Source organism: Pleurodeles waltl, chromosome 4_2, assembly GCF_031143425.1.
Source record: "Pleurodeles waltl isolate 20211129_DDA chromosome 4_2, aPleWal1.hap1.20221129, whole genome shotgun sequence".
Classification (NCBI taxonomy): Eukaryota; Metazoa; Chordata; class Amphibia; order Caudata; family Salamandridae; genus Pleurodeles; species Pleurodeles waltl.
Window position 1 is genome coordinate 865,380,950 of NC_090443.1, and position 16,505 is coordinate 865,397,454.

Genomic DNA, 16,505 nt, shown 5'->3' on the forward strand with positions numbered 1-16,505 from the left:
AGACCATTCACATGTTACAACTATTTATACGACACCCACATATTTTTTTTTGTTGAATGGAAGGGCTGGAAGAACTTTACAATTTAAAAAAACTTAATGACTGCCTTCGCACCACAAACAAACGGCCCACAAAGACAGAGCTTATCACCCGTGGACAATGACAAAAATACTAACGTACTGCCATATCGCCTAAGGAACATGAGGCTCCACTAACAATATCAAGAGACGTCAGAAACCATGGATTCAGACCTATATTTGATACCATATGTTAACAACATAAAGCATAGTAACAAAACAATAGAAAATAATACTTAACATCTTCCCATGCCTTGGATACCAACAAAAACTGCAAGACATCCTCACACTCGTAATCTCCAAGCTTGATCATGCCAACAGCGTATACTTTGGTGCACCCGCATTCATCATGCGTAAAATACAACTCATCTAAAATGCTACTTCAAGATTTCTTCTCTGCACAAGAAAACACATTACTCCAGCCAAGCAATCACTCCACTGGCTACCTGTTTCAAGAAGGGCAATGTTCAAGACACTTTGCATTGTGCACAGAGCCTTCAAGGAAAATGGGTGCTGTTCCTACAAGCTAAATTCAAGGAATACAAACAAATCAGGACACTGTGCTGCAGACTTGCACCACTTATCATACCAGCGTACCAAAAGAAATCCGTTGGAGGCACTACTATCTCAGTACAAGCTGCCAATCCCTGGAACACAATACCAGCCGGAAGTTGAAGCAACCAAGGGCCTATAAACTTCAGAAGAAAGTTGAAAACATGACTCTTTCAAAAACAACTACCCCTTCACACATCCTGACAACAGAACTCAGAAAGACAGTTCATCGCAGCAGACTATGGGCAATACTTCTGGAGCTAGGAGCAGATGAGGGCTTGGTTGTCTTTTTGAGGGCCCTGCACAGCGGAGTGAATGCTACTGTAGGTTTTGGTCCAGGAGGAGAATGCAATGACATTCTCAATCTACAGCGTGGTGTTCGCCAAAGCTGTATCTTGGCATCCATTTTGTTTCTCCTTTACATTAACGGTTTAAATGCCACCCTACAGGCCTCAGGAAAGGACTTGCCTATGATTAAGTCCATTTCAGTACCGGCTCTGCTTTATGCAGATTATGCTGTTTTGCTAGCTCGTTCCTCCAATGGTCTGAGGGCTTTAATTAGCTGTTTTGTTGACTTTATGGACAACTTATATTTGGAAACAAATATTTTGAAAACTAAATGTGTGATATGTAGTCTGTAAGCCACCAAAACTGGTTCTTTGTGTATCAAAAGCTAGCATGTCTAGCAGGTGATTAACTTTTATTGGAATCCTGTTCAGGGCTGAAAAACCTACTCCACCACTCCTATGGTGAGTTTTATTTTATGAGGTCGAGCTATTTTTAGTCTCCACTCCACTCTGCTGGCAAGTGGACAAAGAAGAGGTGTTCTGTTCAGTCAGAAACAATTAGCAATTAAGATGCCTTTAAATCTTATTCTTGTCACATCTGCTCTGTGTTCAGAGACAGAGGTCAAAAGTCAGTCTGTCTTCTTGCAATGCAAATACTTTTCCTTGTGACTGCAGAGTTCCAGGATATGGTAAGGTGAACTGTCTGACCTATGTGAAATAAAAGGCTTTTGGTATCAGCTTTTTCCTAACACACAACATTTATATAACTAAGTCAACTTTACACATTTTCAAAATATATTTCAGTAGATCTGAAAGGCCAATTTTTGTACTTCTGTATGATGAATAAAATATTTTAATAGGATGAAAAAAGTCAGAATACTTTACTTGGTATTGTGCAAATTATAAATGTTTTCTGAAACCCAATTTTCATAGATTATTGTTAATACACTATATAGTTTTAACAGTAAAGTTGCAAGTTAGTGAGAAGGTTTTTGGACATTTCTTGGAAATGTACTGTCTGTAAATGACAGTGTGCTACCACATCATGCTTTAGTAATATATTTATTTAAAGTGTGAACTGCTGTTTGCGCTTCAACCATTCTGTGGGGGCCCTGTTTGATATGGCTAGAAGGGTAGGCAATAAGCCCAATAAGCTTCTTCTAGAGGTCTACTCATGAAAGTGCTTACCTGTTTTATCATACTGCTCTGAAATATGGTGTTACCGGGATGTATCTAAGGTTCAAGTAGAGGAGAATCAATTCTGTCAGTGTTTGCTCGGTCTCCCCCCTTCAACACCTCATCTCTTTTTATACAAGGAATTGACTGGGGCTGGACTATGTATCCGACTCTATTAATGGTGCGCCTTTACTTCTTTGGGTGTCTGTTTGTTCCAACAGACACACATCCCTTAATCAAGAGATCATATTTGACTTTGTGAATTGTGAGAAGGGCATTTCCATTCCATGGCTAAGTTATGTGCAATCTATCTCCAAAGCCTTAGGTTAGGAACTGTTTACTCCCCCCCACCCCTTTCTTTCACCAAAGCAGACATCTCAAGGGTCAAAATGCATTTTGCTAAACACAGGGTGGCTTCAAGTGAAGCAGTTGAATAGAGGAATCCTTTATTGCGTGACTATGCTATGGTCCAAATATCACCCCATCTTGAACCATACTTGACATGGATTATTAGCCCTTGGAAAATTTTGGTTAGGAAGCTTTAGATCACTGCTTTGCTTTCCCTTGGGACAGTATGATAAATGATCTGTTTTAGTGTGTCCGTGTGAGGAGTCCTCTGTACAAACTTTGGACAAAATTTAAAGGCATTTCTATTTGCTCATTCGTTTTCTGAACTCTCACCCCTTTATACAGCTGCCTCTGTTGTTTTGGGAGGGGGATGACAGGAGATTATTATCGGCTGGCCTGGCCCTCAAATGCCATCTGTGGCTATGACCCTGGAATGCAGAGGAGATGAGTGGAGTAGAGTAGATTAGAGTAGAGTAGAGTGGGATAGAAAAGAGTAGAGTAGAGCAAAGCAGAGTGGAACAGAGTAGAGTGGAATAGTATGGAATAGTGTAGAGTGGAATAGAGTGGAGTGAAATAGATTAGAGCAAAGTAGAGTGGAACAGAGTAGAGTACAGCAGAGGAGAGTGGAATGGAATACAGTGTTATGGGGGAATAGAGGGTCGTAGAGTGGAGTGGTATAGAGTGGAGCGCACAGAGTGGAGTAAAGTATTGTAGAGTGGAGTAGTACAGCACAGAGTGGAGTAAACTGTCAGAGTGGAGTGGCATAGAGTGGAGTTCAGTGTTGTAGAATGGAGAAAAGTGAATGTTGAATAGTTGAGGGGAGTAGAGTGGGGGGGCGTAGGGTATAGTGGTGTGTTGTAGAGTAGTATGGAGTGGAGTGGCATCTCAGAGTGGAGGGGAGTGGCGTGACATAAAGTGGTGTGTCGTTGAGTGTCTTAGAGTTGAGGGGCATAGAGTTGAGGGGCATAGAGTTGAGTGGCATAGAGTGGAGTGGCATAGAGTGGAGTGGCATGTCCTGGAGTAGAGTGGAGTAGCATGTCAGAGTGGAGTGGTGTGTGGCAGAGTGTCCTAGAGTAACACGGCATAAAGTGGATTGTCTTAGAGCGGAGTGGTGTTTTGGAGAGTGGAGTGTCATAGAATGGAGTGGCGTGGCATAGAGTGGAATAGAGTGTAGGGACACAGAGTGGAGTAGAGTGGTGCAGAGTAGAGTGGCATAGTGTGGCGTATGAATGGCTTGGTAGGTCACTGCCATTACAGACAGCACATTTTCAGTTCAAATGTCCATTACATTTGTACAGACATACAGTCTTACTGATAAAAGTATACAACGCACAAATGATAATGTGTAGAAAAGTCACGACCTAGCGTATTGATCATACTAAAATATTTGTTTCCATCACACAACAAAATTACTAAAAAGTGCTTCATTGTGCTTTGATAATTGATACTTTTTTACATATCTGCACAGTTCATTTACAGTCATATAAATGTTCTTGTGCGCTACAAAAAAAGCTTTCCTTTCACAGCAGGATTGTCACATAAATAATCTCACTTTGAAGTCAGAGTAAGAAAGTAAGCACTAAACTCCCTCAGAAGACAGAGTCTGACATTTGACCTCTGTCTTTGAATGCACAGCACATGTGATAAGATAAGGACAATTTAAAGGCCTGCATACAGACAGGCTCCATGAGAGGGTCTAACTCATGCTGGACAGCCTAAAACAAATAAAGCTAGCAAATAGAAAGCAAGAAAATGAACCAGAGTACAAGTTTTTTCCTTTGTCTGCATGTTTTTTCTACAGATAAAGAACAACTAACAAGCCTAAATGCATGGATTCACTGTCTGAACCCAAACAGCAAGCCAACGGCTCGATCCTGACCTAATTTAATGTAGATATGGATTGCAAGAAATCTTTTTTTTCCTTTCATTCTTACTTTCAACCTTTATCAAAAAGGAACACAAAATCTATCAATTTCATGCAATCTACAGTATGATTAGAAACCTATGCAAGACTGACTTTAATGTCACCAAAAAAACATCAACAATAGACTGCTGCTTTTTCTTTTCCAGCAACTCAGATTCTACCACTACTTTTTCAAGTAAATGAAACAGGATATGTCTCCAAGACATAGACCAAGATCACCACAATTAGCTGTCACGTGACTTGATCACCATCTATTAAACATACTCCTAAACAACAGGTTTTTTTCTTAAAAGCTGTTTTTAATTGAACATTTTTCAAACTAACAAAAAACATCAATATTTGTAACCTTGGTCATGGAACAATCATAATCAAGCTGTACAGGGATGTCTCTTGGAAGAAGTACTAGATAAAGCTTTAGCATCCCATACACTATACTGCATGTCTAGAAATAAGAGGGAAACCCTAAACTGTTGGGTTGTGAAAGGCCTCCTGCATTGCTCTTCAAAGCCCCACAAGCTCATCTTTGTTTGTTAACCTATGAATGGACACTGCCTGCAGTTCTACTGTTCTTTCCACCAGGATTATATTCTACAGTAGATGTATATTCCAAGAGGTTAACTGAAATTCAAGCTACTGTAGTTATAGATTGTTTCAGTTTCTTTCCAAATAAAATGAACTATGGTCCGTTTTTTTAAATGAAAGTTCTTACCCACAAATATGGTGTGAATTTTTCTACACTCCAAACATATGCAAGAAGCTCCATTTCTATCACTGAATATTTCTGCTCTACCTGACATAACATCCTAGAAATAATTTGTTTCCTAATAAATCTAAATTCCAAATAATTTCTTTCCAAATAAAATTAACTATGGTCTGTTTTTAAAATGAAACGTCTTACCCACAAATATGGTGTGAATTGTTCTACACTGCAAACATATGCAAGACCTCCTTTTCTATTTTCATTTTCAGAATATTTATGTTCTACCTGACGTAACATCTTAGAAATAACTCCTTTTGTAATAAATCCAAATTATTTATTTCCAAATAAAATGAACTATGGTCTGTTTTTAAAATAAAACGTCTTACCCACAAATATGGTGTGAATGTTTCTACACCCTAAATATATGCAAGAAGCTCCTTTTCTATAACTGAATAGTTTTGCTCTACCTGACGTAACATCCTAGAAATAAACCCACTGTATGCTCAGGCTTCCCATCAATTTGAGAAAGAGCAGCACCTAAACCATATTTAGGAACATGAACAGTTAAAATGGTTTCTTCCCTTCCAAGAATGGTTGTAATGCCAAAGCCTGTACTATTTCTGGTTTGAAATGTCTTGAGCATATTGTCCCATTCTTGCACGGATTCATTCAAACACAGCTCCTTTTTTCAACAAAGATGCAAAACACTCAGTTAATTTGGCAACATTCTTCATAAACTTTAAGTAGAATTCACATAATCCTAAGAATAGAATTCACATAATCTTAAGAAAGATAGTAATTGTTTGCTATTCCTTGTTGCAGGTGCTTTCACTAAACTCGGTTTCTGAGAATACATGACCAAGAAAATCATTTTCTCTTGTTTTACAAACACATTTTTTTTCTCTATGAGTCACCCCTCTGTTCTCCAGAATACCCAAAACTTCATCTAGAGCTTTATCATGATCATGTTCATTATCTTTAAAAAAAAATCTATCATCCTACAGTGCTACCACTTGTCGATTTCCCTGAAACATGACTGACAAAAGTCTTTGGCAAACAGCCATGGCTGATGCCAGCCCAAATGGCATTCAACACAGCTGAAAAATTACATCAGGGTGCTATACTGTTAAACGCCAAGTCTGTCGTTCAAGTTCTATTTGATGATAAGCTGCCCTCAAAGTCTAGTTTTGTAAACCACTTTGGACATTCTATTGTTGTTATTATTTCTTCAATTCTTTGCAGCGCAAAATTGTCAACCCAAATGGCTTCATTAATATTTCCTAAATCTACACACATTCTGAGCTCACCAGATTTCTTATGTGCCAAAACAATGAGAGTCAACCACAATGTACACAAATCCTTTAGCATATTTGACGGATCATTCCTAATACTAAAAGAAATGTTGTTAATTTATGTTCTGCTGTTGAAACACCTTGCTTGACTTTGCTAATATGTGAAACATAAAATTCTTTCTAGTTTATCTTGAAATAATACTTTGAATTTTTCTTCCCAACAACCTTTACTGCAACTTTGTTAAAGTGATTTATCCTATTCTCAGGGCCACTGGAATAATGTGATTATGTGGTCACAGTGATTTTCACATAATTATAGATTTGCCGCATTTGCCACATAATCCATAATCTGTCGCATTATGTGCAATTTTCAAGCTCAATAATTTCAAAAGTTACTAAAAATGCTGAGACATGCGCTGCTGCACAGCACAAGGCTCTTTACAAAGCTGGAATGGTCACCTATCTGTATTTGGTTGTTAAACTGGTACTACTCAGGTGCAGACAATGTCCAAACAGTGCTACCAAGTTTTAAAATGATGAAATAATGAAGTAATACCATTACAAAATGTGCCACATTATGGTTCATAATTTGTCTTTTCTTGCTGCATAATTTACTCAACCCTGCCACATAATTTGGTCCTCTCCTGCTGCATAATTCCAGTGGCCCTGCCTATTCTTCTAAAACATAATTGGTCTATTTAAACCAGGTTTAAATGTTAAACTTAATTCAGCTTGGCGCAACCATCCTAAAACATTTATTGCTACATAAACCTGACCTTTAATAGATTCACCTAGAACTTCATTAATGGAAATAGCCTACGAGATCTATTTAACTACCTTCAAAAGCAATCATTAACACACCTGTTGGTAATAAAGCTTTACCAGACCAAAATTGAATGAATTTCACTTTAGATACAATAGTAATGGGTTCCCCTGTATCTACAAGGAGCCTAATTGCTTTTATATTAATAAGTACTTCAATGACAAGATCAGAATCAATTGTTTCATTATTTGTGCTTTCTGTTTTTACTACTACATCTAGCTCACTACTATTAACATTTCAGCTATATTCACTTGTGCACTCTTCATTCAGTACACAACAAACATTGTTCTTTTTCTCCCCCACATACTCTAGAAAATTGACCAATTTTTCCACAGTTTCCACATTGGAGACCCAAATATTTTTAAAAGAATAAACATAAGAAAATGTACCACATCTGTGGTAAATAACGTTGATTGTTCCCTGTTGTACCTGACTAGTTGACATACTAAAATTAGTGACACTCTTTCTTATTACCAAGAGAACCTTTGTTAGGATATTTGTTAATCACAGCACCTGAAATAATCAACTGCAAAGTATAGTTTTCAAACTCACAATTTGCTGCTAACATTTTTAAAGCTGTAAGGTATCGATACTTTCACAAGGATTCTGAGATCTTGTAAAGAAAGATAATTCTGCATAACTATATGTTTTGTTTTAGAAACATATTTGTTTAATTCTGCCACCACTATTTCAAACTCATCAGGATCTGCACCATCTGGGGTGGAGGGGGTTATACTATGGTAAATGATCAAACACAAACTGACCCTCTACTCCTAAATGGTTATACATAAGTCTCTGCTATCTTTCAGGGCGGTACCTTTGACCATCTTTCGCACCCAAATATGCTTTAAATGATTGAATCCACAGTTTCTATTCTAATGGTAGTTCTCCTGGTTCTTGAAGAAATGCAGCCAGAGAAGTTACCTTCTGCACAATGTAAAACCAGAATGCAACACCACGCAGAATAAGGTTTTATTAAACCGCTTGAAGCATGCAAATTCCTGCAAATACTTTTCACCAGAAGTGTGCAAACTGCTGTAATAAATCATGCAGCAAACAAGTTCAGATTCTAAGTATGCAATTCCCTATGAGTAATTTGCACAAAAAGCGTGCAAATCTCTCTTATAAATCTTACAGCAATGTGAAGCGGTGAAATGAGGGAAACTGAGCTACAGATGATCATCACCATCTTCACAAGGGATTTTATTGTTTGTAATATTATTAGTTTTTTATTTTTTATAATCCTTGTATGAAAGGCAGCTATGTTTCATTCTATGGGCCGAAAGCACTTTAATAAATTTAATTTACTTCCAGGTCAAGGGCATAGCCTGACCTGACCTACTGCAGACAATTCTTAGACAAATTTTGGATATCTTTAACTGGCTAATGCAGAATTTGTCTCCCTAAATGAGGGAACCAATGTGATGTCAAATTTCGGGAGGTGCTAGATGGATGTGGTAGGAAGCTAAGAAAAAGATTAAAATGTGGACATGGCTCTGTTCTGCCAACATCTCAAAATGTGTGTGATCTAGATGGTTGATATCTGCTGTCTGTGGAAGATGAGCACTTCCAGAGGTGTAGATAATGCAGTTACCATCAGGAATTTGGGAACATGAGGGCCAAGCAAGGCTTTATGCATCAAATCAAGATGAATAACGGGCCATTTTTTCAAGGAAGGTAAGTTTAAGTAATACTTGCAGATCCTGTGTATTCAGGAGTCCATAATCATGCCCAGCTGGCCACAGATCATATAGAAGTTCATGCATACCCTAAAGAACACACCTATATCACAGAGGAACAATCCATCCTGGCGCAACTGAAGTACTGGCACCCAAGAGTTCCATGTGCTTGAGGTACCTCAACTTCTGATGATGCAGAAAAATGCATGATGGTGACAGGCATCTAGAGTAATAACACTGTCACAAGGAAGGGTGGGCATGTTCATGGAGGTCAGTGCAAAAATGCCATTTAAGAGTAAGACCGGTACTCTTCCTTTACAAGAATGGAAGAAGATACGCTGCCTTAGACGTGTTTTTTGTATATGTGTATTTTTTCTTAATGTATTTATTGTGTACTGTACTTCAATGGTTTTAATACTCACGCAATAAAGAATATATATATATGCCTTAGACGTCTGATCTTTTTGAAGGAGCATATGGCAAAAATATCATAGTAAACAAAGCTGTGAATTTTTTATGAAATGCTAATGTCTTAAAATAACAAGCATCAACAAAGCTAATAGGTTTTGCCTTGGCAAGCTGGTGCAATGGTTATTTTTTGTTTGGCAAGCATGTGCAGGTCACTTTTTTTTTCTTTTTTTTTTTTAAAGCACGCTGTTTACACTTGGTGCCCCATATGATTGCAATAATAATTTTAATAGAACAAAAGTGGTTTCTATTCATGTGCACTTAAAACAGGTATAGAAACCATTTTACTTTTATGCCCATCAAATTAAAAGATAATTTTTATTAGTGCAAAGAAAAGGTGCTATTGGTTTTAATTACTGTAACCTGAAAACATGGTTTAAACAAACAAGGATACCTAGAAAATGCGGATACAAATTGGAATGAGAGAAAAACCCGCCACTGAATGCACTTCTTTTTTTGCAGAGGTACAGATATGAGCAGATAAGGAATCATCACTTACAGTGCAAGAGACCAATGGAAGAAGTGTGCTTACTCATTTCTCCATACCTTATGTAATAAAAGTGGAATATATATATTTATATATAGTGAACCTATGTAGATAGATGTTATTTTTTATTACAAAGCTAGCACAACAGCTAACCCTTCCTTTAGGCTAGACTGAAAATCAACATTTCCAGGTGCTACTTAGACTGAAAGAGTATGTGCTTCAGTGAGAGGCTTGCTTCCTAAGTGTTAAATGTTAAGAGAAATGTATAGAAGTCTCAGAGCTCTCAGGTTTCCTATTACAGAGAGTCCTAAATACTAAGATTTTTCAAATCGTAAAATTGTTCTCCTGATTTCCTGATAAGAGGTACAATAAGTCCAATAGTCTTTGCAAGGGTGAACAGCTTTCTTCAGACAGTCCAGGATTTTCATGGACGGTCCCGGAATCGTCACAGTTTTAATAAAAACGAATAAATGTCTCGATTTTGGGGAGAGGGTCGGGTGAGCATGCACATTAAATTTAAAATAGAGTGCCGGCTCACATTCCCTCTGGATCTCTTATGTAAAATAACCTCAGGGGAGTTGTTAGAGTGGTTATTCAATGAAATTATTGTTGGCACTATTTTTGTTTAACTTGTAGGTAAAGTTGGCACATCTTTATGTCCATGTTAGGTTTTACGAAGAAGCTCTGTATGTGTTATTGTTGGTTCATTTCTGTAGAAAAGAAAAATACTTTTATTGGTCATTGCGCACCTCTACACGTTCCATCTCGTAGGCACATATGTGCTCTTATCAAGCCCTGGTTGCATAATTTGCTTTTGTGACTTTAAGCTCTGTTTTTACCTTTACAGATACAAAACTATGAATCCAAGAATGCAAATAGACTGATTTAGCTACTCATGAGCTGTCTGTAATATCTTCTTTTAAGATAGGTAAAGCTCATCGAAATGGTGCAAACTCCTAAACGCTGATTTTCGTTTGCCTAACATATAATCCAGTTTTCTCACTGCATTTCTCATCAAGTTGCAGCACATGTCCCAGTTTTTAGAGAGGGTACACTCGATACAGATGGAGGCATGTTTCCATGTATTCTGGTAGAGAATTATTTATCAGAAAGCAATTTAATTAATGTGGTAAATACAGCAATCAAATGTTGCATTTAATTCCCCAAATGACATATTGTCTGTCTTTCCTATATTCAGGACCACTGGAATTATGCGATTGCGGCGACTTTCACATAATTAGATATTTGCTGCATTTGTCACATAATCCATCATCTGTGCCATAATCTGCAGATTTTAACAAAAAATAGTTTCTAGCTCAAACGGTTCAAAAGTTACGTAAAAATCAATTTGTTGTAGCAGGGTGGAAGGCCATTTACAAAGCTGGACTGGTCACTTTTCTGTTGCTTATCATATTTGGCTATTAAATTGGCACTAATGAGGTGTAAACAATGTCCAGACAGTGTTACCATGTTTAAAAATGGCAAGATAATAAAGAAATACTATTACAAAAGGTGCCACATTATTTTTCCTTTTCTCGCCGCATAATTTGGCCCTCCTCTGCCAACTAATTCCAGTATTCCTGCCTATATTGGTCAGCGCTGTCAATTAAGTCCTTCTGAACTCCTGCGTGTATGAAACATTATTACTACAATTGTTAGTGGACTGTCTCGGTTTTTGTTTTACGAAAATCTGGCCAACGTTGCCTTTGCAAACATTTTAATAAGCTCTTTAATATTAAAGACCACCACTGTTGCATTTTGCATGTTCAAAAAATGCACAGCAAGTGACAGTGGATTTGAAAGAACCGTAAATCATACCTACAAACTCTCGTAAATCACTTAAATCACGGATTTGAAAAACTCCACAACTGTTCACAAATTAGGAGATCAACTGACATCCTGCTCCCCTGAGACATCAACAATGCGACGACCGACTAAATCCAACATCCATTAGTAAATTACATTAAACTAACAACTAAGAGCGTTTAATAAAAAGCACGTCTGTGCAAAGCGAAAAAAAAAATATATATATATATATATATATATAAATATACACATATAGACACACACACGCGTTACAAATATTTATGTTTCTCAAGTAGCTTTAAAATTACTTTAAGTATGTACGCTATTTTATTATCACCTAAAAAAAATCTAAATTACAAACTAATTCTATTTTGATAAGCCAACAGGATATTGATCATTTCAAAATGACCGTTCCAAGATGGCCGCTGTGTTTGCATGGCATGAAGTGCAAGATCAGTGGACGTTGTTTTCAGTACAGCTCCCAATCCCTGTTGAGTTTAGCTTCACTACCCCGTTCGCGCCCCTCACACACCCACCTGAGAGACAGGCCGTCGTGTCGATCCACTTCAGCAGTTGGCCGACGCCGAGCTCTCCCCGGTGGTTGGCGTGACAAGGCATGACCATCTGGCTCATGTTCACCTCGGTGGGGTTGCGATAGCCGTTGGTCGAGGCCATGGTCGTGGTGGCGGGCTGTCCCCCGAAGTTGCAGGCTTAAATCGGAGCACTCAAAGGCTTAAGGCAGCGACAGCGAGCCTCCTTTTCCCCCGAGTTGCTAGACCACCACCTAGTGCGAGAGATTAAACATATACTGTGAATATTTCATTTCCCAGCATGAGTATTCCAATGTCATCCTATATCGTTTGCTGCAGCCGGTCGCACGCTCCTCTTTTCGCGCACCTTATTCCTTCCAAGGATTGGACATGCGCTGCACGGGTAATCGCTAAATCTTTTAAAGGCGTTCTTCCCCCCCTCTTTGCTAATGTCATGAACCGCCCCCTGCAGGCGAAACAAGTGTAAAGTTTTCCACTTTCTGAAACTTTTTTTTCAGCTGCTAGATATATTATGATAAGCCCATACACACCTGTAAGTGTAAGGGACTTTATTTTCTTAGTATGTGCCTGTTCCTCCTACACTGTGGGTGTGTGTTTAGTCCCTCCCCACCAGCTCCCTCACAAGACTACAAGTCCTGAATTCAAAGGAAAACCCTGGACTGGCACAGCACATCACGCATGGAACTGTGTAGTTATCAAACATAAAATGTGAACATTGCAATAAATTCAAAACAAGCTATCGAATTTGTGTAGTGTATATGAAATATGACGCAGCAGAGAATTATTTTATAAGTGGTATGCATTCCCAATTATGATTAAACGTGAAAACACCAGGTAACAAGTAAGTACATTCACTTACACTCGCACAACTAATTCCCTTGAAGTGTAAACGTGGCAGCCATGTAGGGTTTTCCGATGCACTACTACTCAAATGACGAATGGTCATACAAGAAAGGAAGACCATGAAAGATCAATTAAACATTTGTAATAAAAAATAGTATCGTAAGCTTTTTTGTGTCGTTTGCATGTTTGAATAAAACGATGTACATTTTACATATTTCAAAGAACGGTTTTGGGTGTGCTCATAAGTAATAACCCTTATTTGTTTCAAAAGATTTTTTAACAACAGTTAAAGTCGAACTGTCGAAGAAGAAACTCGCATCACTTGAAATGAACCTCTTTGCCTAGTTGAGCGTGGTAGTTTTCTTATTTTTCCTGTTGGTCTACCTTTTAATTTCGGCCTCGCTGTGATAGTCCGTCTTCTCTTTCACAAACATTTTGGTGTATGCACTGAGGAATGCAAAAAGAACAAGTGATGGACGGAATGCTGAACAAAGTCAAACATTCACCCCCAGTATAGAGATCTGGGCCTAAATCCATCGTTTTTTTGCTGCCCATGCCATTCCAGTTTGGACCCAGCCATATGCAAATCAGTCTTGACCCTGTTCCCCATGGAAACAGTCCGGCCCGAACTGCCAAGCCAGGTCCTCCCTGGACCGTAAACAAGCGTTCTATTTGCATTTGTCGCCCTAAGTGGGAAGGGGATGGCCAGACGTTGGTCCCTTGTTTCCCATGCCACTGGATTCAAGCTAGCCTGGCTAATGAGGGGTGAAACCCCGAAACCGGTCCCAGGATGCTTGTTTCCAGTCCAGGGAAGACCTCGCCTACAGAGTTTGACATTTCGGTGCACATTCGCAGAGAAATGTAAGAGTATGTAAATGCTTACTCCTATAGTACTCCTTACCCATACTCATAAGTGCTTTTGTGAATTACCTACAAGTATTTATCTGTCCTTCCTTACACTTTGTATAGGGTGATCAGATCTTTAGTAGGATGCTAATTGGCAACATTTTCATTTTTTGCTGCAAATAGAGGAAGGAGGTAAATGGAAGTGCTTTATTTATATGCAGGGCTACTGGAATTACGTGGCAGGAAAAGACCAAGTTAGGAGGCAGGGTTGATCACTTTATGTGGCAAGAAAAGTCCAGCTATCAATTCACAATGCCAATACCTCTAACTCAAGCAAAGGAAAGACCTATTGCATTGCAAATGCTTGTTCTATTTTGTGAGTGACTGCGTAAATATGTCTTTCTATATATGTTCACTGAAAAAAAAGGTTAAAGTGACGTTTTAGTTAGGAAATATTATATTTTGCTTTACGTTACAAAAAAACCATAGAAATTTGCTGAAAAAAAATGACGGTTAAAGTGAGGTTATAGTTAGGTAAATTTCAGGTTTCTCATCAATTTCATTTCAAATGTTGGAGTTATATTATAAATTATGTCACAGAAGATGTCATTACTGATGTAATATGTGGGGTTAGTCGCAGTGCATGGTGAGGGGGCGAGTTATGTTTACCTTGGAGCAAGAGTCATAGGTGGTCATTACAACATTGGCGGTAAAAGCCGCTTACCGCCGCGCAGAAGACCGCCAACACACCGCCGCAGAATTCCGCCACAGCTATTATGACCCACATTTCGGAATCCACCAAAATTCAGACACCCACACAAGTCCGCCACACCAAAGGTCAGTGATAAACTGGCAAAAACAAAACCGACACCGTCACGCCAACAGAAATACGCCCACACTATCACGACACACGAATCCACGCGGCAGTCTTTCAACCGCGGTATTCCATTGGCGGTACACACCGCCACGCTCAAAATACACACACTCTTACAAAACACAGCCACATTGGACAATTTGAAATACACACACCTGATACACATACACACACCACTCCCACACACCCATTACAATATAAAACACACACCCACATCACCCACAAACCCCCATGCCAAAAAATTCTGAAAGAAGGCCAGAGAGAGAGCACCAGCAAGAACAACAGCATCCACAGGCACACAACACCATCACCCACAGAACTTCCACGCACCTCACACAACACACCACTACATATCAGCACACTTATCACCACACACTACACCCCACACATCATCTACACCACCCCATGGCACGGCAAAGACACCCCAGGTTTTCGGAGGAGGAGCTCAGGGTCATGGTGGAGGAAATCGTCCGGGTAGAGCCACAGCTATTCGGATCACAGGTGCAGCACACCTCAATTGCAAGGAAGATGGAGCTATGGCGAAGAATAGTGGACAGGGTCAACGCAGTGGGACAGCACCCAAGAAATCGGGAGGACATCAGGAAGAGGTGGAACGACCTACGGGGGAAGGTGCGTTCTGTGGTCTCAAGACACCACCTGGCGGTTCAGAGGACTGACGGCAGACCCCCACCTCCTCACCCACAACTAACAACATGGGAGGAGCAGGTCTTGGCGATTCTGCATCCTGAGGACCTCGCAGGAGTAGGTGGAGGAATGGACTCTGGTAAGACAAATCTTAATTATTACATCCCCCACCCTCACCCTCACCACCAGCACCCCAACTCCTCACATATGTACCCAACATCACAAACCACCCATCCCAACACCAAGCCCTGCATGCAACAACAAAGCATGGACACCCATCACTAAAGCATGCCCACTGCACATACCCATACAACCCCCTAAACCATCTACACACAAGGTCCCACACAGGAATGCAAGCACTGGGGTACACAGTCACCCACCCATTGCACACCATGACACACACAGATGTAATAACCATCCTTTTATACCCCTGCAGGACCCCTACCCAACGTCAACGGACAGGAGGGTCCACACATGTCCACACCACCAACAGAACAGGCCCACAGTGATGACAGCACCTCTGTACAACTGGATCTAGATGACCAGCCCGGACTATCGGGGACCTCTGGACAGTCGGTTCCCCTCACCCAGTCACAGGCCACCACAGACCTTCCCCCCTCTGGAAACACCAGCACACCACCCACCCAGCGGGCCCATACCTCCGTCCCCAGGACACGTCAATCAGCTGTGTGTCCACCACTACAGAGAACCCAGGATAACCCACCACCCCAACAACAACAGGGACCTGGGGGCAGTGGTAGTGGGCACACGGTCCAGGGGAAGGAGGCCCAGGAACACAGGGGAAGTGGGAGGGCTGCTGTGCGACAGGGGGTGGACAGGCCAAGGGAACCCACTCTCCACGAGGCCCTCTCCTCCATCATGGGAGCATACCACCACTCCCAGGAGACGATACTGGCTAAGTTCCAGGAGACCCAGCGCCTGCAGGAGGAACAGTATATGGGTTTCAGGGAGGAACTCAGAACCATCAGCTCCACCCTGGGCACCATTGTAGGGGTGCTGAAGGAAGTACTCAACACCAGGAGGGTCACTGTGGCACTACAAGGGGCCCCTGACACTAGCATGGACGATGAACTGCCCACCACCTCCGCCGGCGCTAGTGGACAGGACG

The 16,505-nt window shown here is 40.2% G+C and overlaps 1 protein-coding gene across 2 annotated transcripts in view; it reads right to left on the reverse strand.

The window, feature by feature from the left end:
- Positions 1-16,505, reverse strand: part of ACOT11 (acyl-CoA thioesterase 11) — a 409,284-nt gene that overhangs the window by 209,825 nt on the left and 182,954 nt on the right. The window contains exons 1-2 of one of the 2 annotated variants that reach the window (XM_069232623.1): positions 12,515-12,574; positions 12,154-12,401 (exon numbers count right to left, since the gene is read on the reverse strand). In XM_069232623.1, the coding sequence (XP_069088724.1) occupies positions 12,154-12,292 (139 nt within the window). In that variant the 5' untranslated portion in view covers positions 12,293-12,401; positions 12,515-12,574. Of the gene's footprint in view, positions 1-12,153; positions 12,402-12,514; positions 12,575-16,505 lie in introns of those variants that run through there. The other variant, XM_069232622.1, reaches the window with a different exon arrangement.